The sequence below is a fragment of the Lucilia sericata genome, unplaced genomic scaffold (genome assembly GCF_015586225.1).
Source record: "Lucilia sericata isolate MDLA Ls3-8-SP2 unplaced genomic scaffold, ASM1558622v1 Contig002077F_arrow, whole genome shotgun sequence".
In the NCBI taxonomy this organism is placed as follows: Eukaryota; Metazoa; Arthropoda; class Insecta; order Diptera; family Calliphoridae; genus Lucilia; species Lucilia sericata.
Window position 1 is genome coordinate 21,412 of NW_023995930.1, and position 9,363 is coordinate 30,774.

General features: G+C 31.5%; 1 protein-coding gene across 1 annotated transcript; it reads left to right on the forward strand.

The window, feature by feature from the left end:
* Positions 1–8,613: 8,613 nt before the first annotated feature.
* On the forward strand, positions 8,614–9,133 carry LOC119613346 (the record flags this gene model as incomplete). Its single annotated transcript, XM_037969365.1, has 1 exon — positions 8,614–9,133. A coding segment is annotated over exon 1 (520 nt), but the record flags the coding sequence as incomplete, so codon positions are not given.
* Positions 9,134–9,363: the final 230 nt, after the last annotated feature.

Genomic DNA, 9,363 nt, shown 5'->3' on the forward strand with positions numbered 1-9,363 from the left:
AAATTTTTATAAAGTTGTTTGTATTAACCTTTTACTGCTGATGATGCTGATTTTAAGATGAATATTAAATTTTTAATATTGTGATGGGGTTAAAAGGATATTTTTATCCCATGACTTGATGTGAAATGATGCGATCATTACAAAAATAATCCCTTACGAATGACATCATAGCAGGCGGTTAATGTAACTTTTATAATGCAAATTAAACTCTTAAGCTAATTTTCCTATGGAAAAAAACTATCACTAAATCTAGCTCCAGTATTACTATTAAAGAAATCTGTAGCTCTGGCTTTAATAGAAAAGAAATCTATCGTTAAATCTAGCTCTAGTTTTCCTATAAACAGATCTATCCATATTTCAACATATCTATCCCAAGTCTAGTATAACGAAAATCGATCGAATCGACTTTTTGTATTTGCCTCTTGGTGACTTATCTAAGTAGTTTCAAATATTTTAAGTTTATTTCAAAGATTTTACACTTACCGAATATTAAGAAGAAAATATTTCAATTTTCTACCTAAAAATAAAGAGAATTAAAAAAATGCATTAATTATAATGACAATCTGCAAAACTTGAACTTAATAAAAATTATAATATTAATTAATTTATTACAAACTTTGCAAAAAAAAAACTCCGTTAAAATAATTAATTGCATCATGTAAATTTTTTGATAAAACTTCGTCATATAAATGTGTTCAAAAAGTAATATTTTTTTTCAAATAAATACACGATTATTATTATATGTATATTTTCCTCGGTTTAACAAGTAATATTCGTACACCATTTCCCATTAAACCATATCACAAAAACCGCTAGATAGCCTATAGACTAGACCATAAACTAGACTGTAGACTAGACTATAGACTAGACTATAGACTAGACTATAGACTAGACTATAGACTAGACTATAGACTAGACTATAGACTAGACTATAGACTAGACTATAGACTAGACTATAGACTAGACTATAGACTAGACTATAGACTAGACTATAGACTAGACTATAGACTAGACTATAGACTAGACTATAGACTAGACTATAGACTAGACTATAGACTAGACTATAGACTAGACTATAGACTAGACTATAGACTAGACTATAGACTAGACTATAGACTAGACTATAGACTAGACTATAGACTAGACTATAGACTAGACTATAGACTAGACTATAGACTAGACTATAGACTAGACAATAGACTAGACTATAGACTAGACTATAGACTAGACTATAGAATAGACTAGACTAGACTAGACTATAGACTAACTAGACTAGACTAGACTAGACTATAGACTAGACTATAGACTAGACTATAGACTAGACTATAGACTAGACTATAGACTAGACTATAGACTAGACTATAGACTAGACTATAGACTAGACTATAGATAGACTATAGACTAGACTATAGACTAGACTATAGACTAGACTATAGACTAGACTATAGACTAGACTATAGACTAGACTATAGACTAGACTATAGACTAGACTATAGACTAGACTATAGACACAGACTATAGACTAGACTATAGACTAGACCTATAGACTAGACTATAGACTAGACTATAACTAGACCTAGACTAGATATAGACTAGACTAGAGACTAGACTATAGACTAGACTATAGACTAGACTATAGACTAACTGATAGCTAGACATAGACTAGACTATAGACTAGACTATAGACTAGACTATAGACTAGACTATAGACAGACTATAGAAAGACTATAGAACTAGACTATAGACTAGACTATAGACTAGACTATAGACTAGACTATAGACTAGACTATAGACTAAGACTATACTAGACTAAGACTAGACTATAGACTAGACTATAGATCTGACTATAGACTAGACTATAGACTAGACTATAGACTAGACTAGAGACTAGACTATAGACTAGACTATAGACTAGACTATAGACTAGACTATAGACTAGACTATAGACTAACTATAGACTAGACTATAGACTAGACTATAGATAGACTATAGACTAGACTATAGACTAGACTATGACTAGACTATAGACTAGACTATAGACTAGACTATAGACTAGACTATAGACTAGACTATAGACTAGACTATAGACTAGACTATAGACTAGACTATAGACTAGACTATAGACTAGACTATAGACTAGACTATAGACTAGACTATAGACTAGACTATAGACTAGACTATAGACTAGACTATAGACTAGACTATAGACTAGACTATAGACTAGACTAGACTATAGACTAGACTATAGACTAGCTATAGACTAGACTATAGACTAGACTATAGACTAGACTATAGACTAGACTATAGACTAGACTATAGACTAGACTATAGACTAGACTATAGACTAGACTATAGACTAGACTATAGACTAGACTATAGACTAGACTATAGACTAGACTATAGACTAGACTATAGACTAGACTATAGACTAGACTATAGACTAGACTATAGACTAGACTATAGACTAGACTATAGACTAGACTATAGACTAGACTATAGACTAGACTATAGACTAGACTATAGACTAGACTATAGACTAGACTATAGACTAGACTATAGACTAGACTATAGACTAGACTATAGACTAGACTATAGACTAGACTATAGACTAGACTATAGACTAGACTATAGACTAGACTATAGACTAGACTAGACTATAGACTAGACTATAGACTAGACTATAGACTAGACTATAGACTAGACTATAGACTAGACTATAGACTATAGACTAGACTATAGACTAGACTATAGACTAGACTATAGACTAGACTATAGACTAGACTATAGACTAGACTATAGACTAGACTATAGATTAGACTATAGACTAGACTATAGACTAGACTATAGACTAGACTATAGACTAGACTATAGACTAGACTATAGACTAGACTATAGACTAGACTATAGACTAGACTAGACTAGACTATAGACTAGACTATAGACTAGACTATAGACTAGACTATAGACTAGACTATAGACTAGACTATAGACTAGACTATAGACTATAGACTAGACTATAGACTAGACTATAGACTAGACTATAGACTAGACTATAGACTAGACTATAGACTAGACTATAGACTAGACTATAGACTATAGACTAGACTATAGACTAGACTATAGACTAGACTATAGACTAGACTATAGACTAGACTATAGACTAGACTATAGACTATAGACTAGACTATAGACTAGACTATAGACTAGACTATAGACTAGACTATAGACTAGACTATAGACTAGACTATAGACTAGACTATAGATTAGACTATAGACTAGACTATAGACTAGACTATAGACTAGACTATAGACTAGACTATAGACTAGACTATAGACTAGACTATAGACTAGACTATACTAGACTAGACTAGACTAGACTATAGACTAGACTATAGACTAGACTATAGACTAGACTATAGACTACACTATAGACTAGACTATAGACTAGACTATAGACTAGACTATAGACTAGACTATAGACTAGACTATAGACTAGACTATAGACTAGACTATAGACTAGACTATAGGCTAGACTATAGACTTGACTATAGACTAGACTATAGACTAGACTATAGTCAAGTCTATAGACTAGACTATAGACTTGGACTATAGACTAGACTACAGACTAGACTATAGACTAGACTATAGACTAGACTATAGACTAGACTATAGACTAGACTATAGACTAGACTATAGACTAGACTATAGACTAGACTAAAAAGTATTTTACCTGCAATTGCTATTTCAAAAACGTAAGATTTGACGAGAAAAACGTCAAATTGGCAGCACTGGTTTTAACCCATTATGTTCCAAATCCACAAAAAAATTTTGTTACAGTTTTAACAAAAAAGTCTTTTCAGTAGTTCTAAAACGATGATATGCATAAAACTGTTTTCATGATGTATTAAAGTTTTGAGTTAAAATTGTATTTCATTAGTTTAGAAAAATACTATAGAAAAAACTCACTCTTACACGTTTTTAGCAGTTGAGAAAAATAAATTTTAATAAAATAATACCCACCGTATAGATAATGTAACATGAACCACTACTACCGAAAGAGGCGTAAAATTCACACAAAAAAAGAGAAAAATTGTTCATATAGAAAATAAATGAATATTCAGTGAAAGACGAGTATACGGAGTACAAGTATGTGGTTCGTATTACTAACGTGCGCCACATTTTTTACATAAAACCTACTACACAGAAAAAAATATGCACATTTTTTTTCTTAACAATCGTTTGCTTAAATTTAATTTAGATTTTTATAAAAATTTTTATTTGGTTTTATAACGAATTTGTTTGATTTTCACGCAGAAGGAAAATATTTTCTAACAAACACTTTATTGAAATAAATTTAATTTTCAGTAAATATTTTTACTGGTTCAATAAATGTTTTTGTTTGAGTTTTATTTATATGTCAGCATATAAAATACAACAATAAAACTAGTTTTGGAATGTACTAAAATGAATTGATATAATTCTTACTTGGTTTATAACATTTAATGTATAAGTGTTTCAGTTTTCACAGTACAAATAATAGTTTCTAGAATGTGAAATAAATTTGTTGTAAGTATATAAGTACTTTTTTCTACAAATTTTAATTTTATAGAATTAGTAAAATTTTTGTTAAAATTCAATATATATTTTTTAACAAAATTTTTATAGATTCAATAAGGAATTTTGTGTATTATTATTGCCAAAATACAATAAATAATTTATCTGTTTCGGAAAAAATAATTGCTTGAATTTCAGTACAAATACAAATAATTTGCGTTATTGTTTAAGTAAAATAATTGTTTGGAAATGTTGCGAATATTTATTAATGTTTTTCGTAAATAGTATATTATTTTAATAAGAAAAATCCTGAAATTTTTTCAATAAAGAATTTACGAATTTGAGTACTTGATTTTACGAATTTCGTGATAGGTCCAATTTTAGTTAAAAAAATACTTGGCTTTATGAATTTTTTGTTTGATTTTGAATTTCATTTTTTTCTGTGTACAAACACTAACTCACTCACATACATACAACAGATTCAAACTTGCATAAAAATATGAAACATTGACGACACAATGATGAACAACGAGCAACATGTTGTTGATAAAAATCTTTGTTTTTTTTTCGGAATAAAAAAACCCAACGCCAACAATAAGAATATGAAGAATGGAAAAAAGAAATATGTTTGCCGCTTTTTCAACTTTATTTGTAAAAATGTTAGCAACCATAATATTTTAACTGGAAGGACAGACATTTTAAAGTTTGGATTCTTTATTCGAATACAAGATTTTGTAAGAGAAAGCAAATTGAACATCGTTAAATATTCTCCCCCCATTTTGGTCTATTTATAATTTCGAGACTTTCAAATTGGGACTACATTCTGAACTTTAGTTTTTCGATTGGAAAAATCTAGTTTACGATGCGAAATATTACACCACATTATATCAGTTTTGATAGCATGGCCTTGAAAGATATGCTAAAAAGTAAGTTTATCTTTCGGTGTTTCCGAGAACTGTAACTGTTAGAAGGATATGTGAGTCAACTTGTATGCTATCGATCTTCCAATGACCTTGTCATTAGGCTTAAAGAACCTATTGGCTTGTATATTGCTTGTAGTTCTTATTATTTATAATCGTTGACGCCGTATGGAAATACGGGCCAAATTATTGCATTTGAAACCGATCGAGATCGCAATTTAAATTCTATTGAGATTTTGATCGATATCGATTGCACTTATTTAATTAATATTCATCTTATAAGAGCAAACACCGAAGACAAACAACATCCATACGACCATCTGCTGCAACAGTAACGAAACTTCTCGACGCCGGCTGAGAAGAATATATGTACTAAGGCTTATACTTATCAGTAAAAACCGTTAATAGCGTATGGCAGCCAGACATTGTATTCCTGATCAGAGGAACACCTCGCATTTCTCCAACATCAAAATTATCTCGCAGTCATAGTTCCATGAAGTAGTATTGACTCAAATCAACAGAAAAATGTAGACAATAGTTTTCTTCCTCCTCCGTCCTCGTCAGAGGAACACCTCGCATTTCTCGATATAAGGATGGGAGAGACCAGCATAACCTTAATTCCATCCAGTATCATATACACTTGACACCAACTCATTTCCACCGCTTAGTGCCACAGTCAGTTCGTTCGCCCACAACAACGAACTCTTCCAGAATTAAAGACTTTAACACTGTATCAGTCTTTTAACCAACATTCTCTTCCCGCGAAGGGACCTCTCCAATAACCGAGACAAGTCCCAAACTCTGCTTGTGGATTATCGGTTTCCGGGGTATTAGTTTATGGTCCCGGTAGAATAGAGATATTGGTAGCACCTCTTTTTCCCCGGATTACAATAACACCAATATTCCGAGAGCTTTAATTCTAGTCATTGCTTAAACTTAGTTTAACATATCTAGCGAGGTCTCACCGTTAATTAAGTCCTTCCAAGATCTGCACATTTAAATGTTCTCACTTTCTACTTCAACTCGTATGTCTATCTTCTCTGTTCCTACTGTCTGTCAGTCATTTATTCATTTTCATCATCTTTTACCACTTTTTTCATTTCCAGCTCTATGGTAACCATCAAGTGAGTAACCTCTTAACGAATGCTCTCTAATGTTCAAAGTAAATAAACACTTTTTATACCCTACACCACTTTAGTGGGGAGGGTATATTGGATTTGTGCTGATGTTTGTAACATACAAAAATATTCGTCCTAGACCAACCTTAAAGTATACCAATCGGCTTAGAATCGTTTTCTGAGTCGATTAAGCTATGTCCGTCCGTCCGTCTGGCTGGCTGTCCATGTAAACCTTGTGCGCAAGGTACAGGTCGCAATTTTCAAGATAATTGGATGAAATTTGGCACGCACGTTTTATTTGACCCAAGGACGAAGCCTATTGGAAATGGTTAAAATCGGTCCATTATTTCACCTAGCCCCCATAGAACAGGTCCCCCCGAAAAGGGCTTCTGAGCTCATAATTATGCTAAATATACAGATATATCGATAAAATACGGCACAACTAAGTTTTATAGAAGTCTTGATGACCCTGCCAAATTTCATAAAGATCGGGCCCCATCTGACCCTAGCTCCCATACAAAGTCCCCTTCAGAAAATTACTTGAATGTCCCAAATTAACTTATAAACACAAATATCGCGATGAAATTCAGTACAATAAAATATTATGTAAATATAAATATATCCACAAAATTTTATCGGGCTTGGTCCATATTTGCCCCTAGCCCCCATATAAAGCCTCTTTCAGAAAATTAGTTTTTCATCCATAAATTGCTTAAATGTATCGGAACAAGGGAATATTGAAGATAAATGCTTTATTATGAAAAATAAATCACATTTAATATTCATAACTGGTGTAGGGTATCATATGGTCGGCCACGACCGACTGTACTTTCTTACTTGTCTTTATTTTACTTTTGTTTTTGTATTTGTTAATGTTTTGTTGTTATTCAATTTTATTATTAAGTACTTAAATAAAAAGAATAAGTTTCATTAGATGTAGAGGTAAAGTACATTACATGTACATACATGTAAACAGAATATGTTCAACAAATAAAATCATATAAGAAAAATTTAATAAGACAACAAAGAAATTACACACATTAAAAAAAGTATTCTTATCGTTAAATTTTAATAGAAAAAATATTGTATAATAAAATAACACAATACACAAACAACACCAGCCAACTTCTCATAATAAAGTTCATGGCAGTAATGGAAATTTGTATGTATGTTTGGTTGTTGATTTGGTATGAATGTGTTTGATATTCTTGCTGATATGACAGGGTTTTTTGATAGAGAGTTAAAGAAAAGCACTTTAAATTGTATAAACAACAGCAACAACAACATCATCAGCAACACATAACAATTAAAAATAAACAAATGAAAACATAAACAATCTTACACACATCCTTGCCAGTGTTGCCAACTTAGTGCTTTTCACACTATTTATGGTGCTTTATGAAACGTCATACGCGAAAATTTTTTCTTGTAGTGCCTTTTTACGGAAAGGCACTATTATGGTGCTTTTCAAATTGCATCACAGCGCTTTCAGTGCTTTTTGTCCCAATTTTTTTAAGTGTAAAATTTACAACGCGATATGGTAGCTTACTAAAAAATTTTAAAGAAATGCTGTGTGGCATCTTCAGCAAAACCAACGGTACTTTAAAATGTGATACAAAGAAGAAAAAGAAAATCAACAGCGTTTGGGAAATAATAAAAAATATACGTACATATAAAATAAAAAGTAAGAATTCTTACTTTAAATAATTTAAACAATTTAATTAACTTATATGTGTGCTTGTGTATATATCTATACATATTTTTTATAATAGAAAAATATATTGACAAGTAAGTATTTGTTTCCATTATTATTGATATTTGTGTTAATAAAAAAATATTTGTAGATGGACCGATCACTTCAAAAATATCGTCAAGTTTGGGAAAATGATCCTATTTTCAAAAAGTGGTTACGTCCCACAAAGGATCCATTGAAGGCGTCATGTTTTTATTGTCATTCAGAAATTTCTGCTCGTTATAGTGATTTAATCCGGCATTCAGAAACAAAAAAACACAAAAAGTCAATGCAACCGTTCAATGGAGTTTTCAGTGTCCAACCAGAGCTGTCATTTTCTTCAAAAGAGGTGTCAGAAAAACAAAAGGCTCAAGCTAGACTTTCCCTTTATGTTGCAGTTCATTCATCGTTTTTGAATGTTAATCATCTAGGTGAAGTGTGCAACTCCGAGTTTTCTGATAGCAAATCATCACAATTCCAATTGCATCGTACCAAATGTTCTAACATTATTAATAATGTCTTGGCGCCTCATTTTATTGACGATTTATTGAAAGATATTAAAGATGAGTATTTCAGCTTGATTTTGGATGAAGGCACCGACATATCTGTGGAAAAACTTTTGGGGGTAGTAATAAGATACTACAGTTCATCAAAAAAACAGTTTGTCACAACTTTTCTTGGCCTAATTGATTTGGTGGAAGGCAATGCAGATGCTTTGTTGGAGGGCCTTGAACGATTAATTAACAATATGGACTTAGATTTTAAAAAACTTGTGGCCATTGGCACAGACAATGCCTCCGTCATGACGGGCATAAATAACGGCTTATATAAAAAAATCAAAACAAAATATGAGCTAAATAATTTAATTTTAATTCGCTGTGTATGCCACTCGCTTCAATTAGCTGTATGTTCTGCGACTGATAAATATTTCCCAAATAATTTGGAATTTTTAATAAGAGAAACTTACAATTGGTTTTCACACTCAACGGTTCGGCAAAAAACCTACGTGAAAATATTCAAACTCCTCAATGGTGATGGG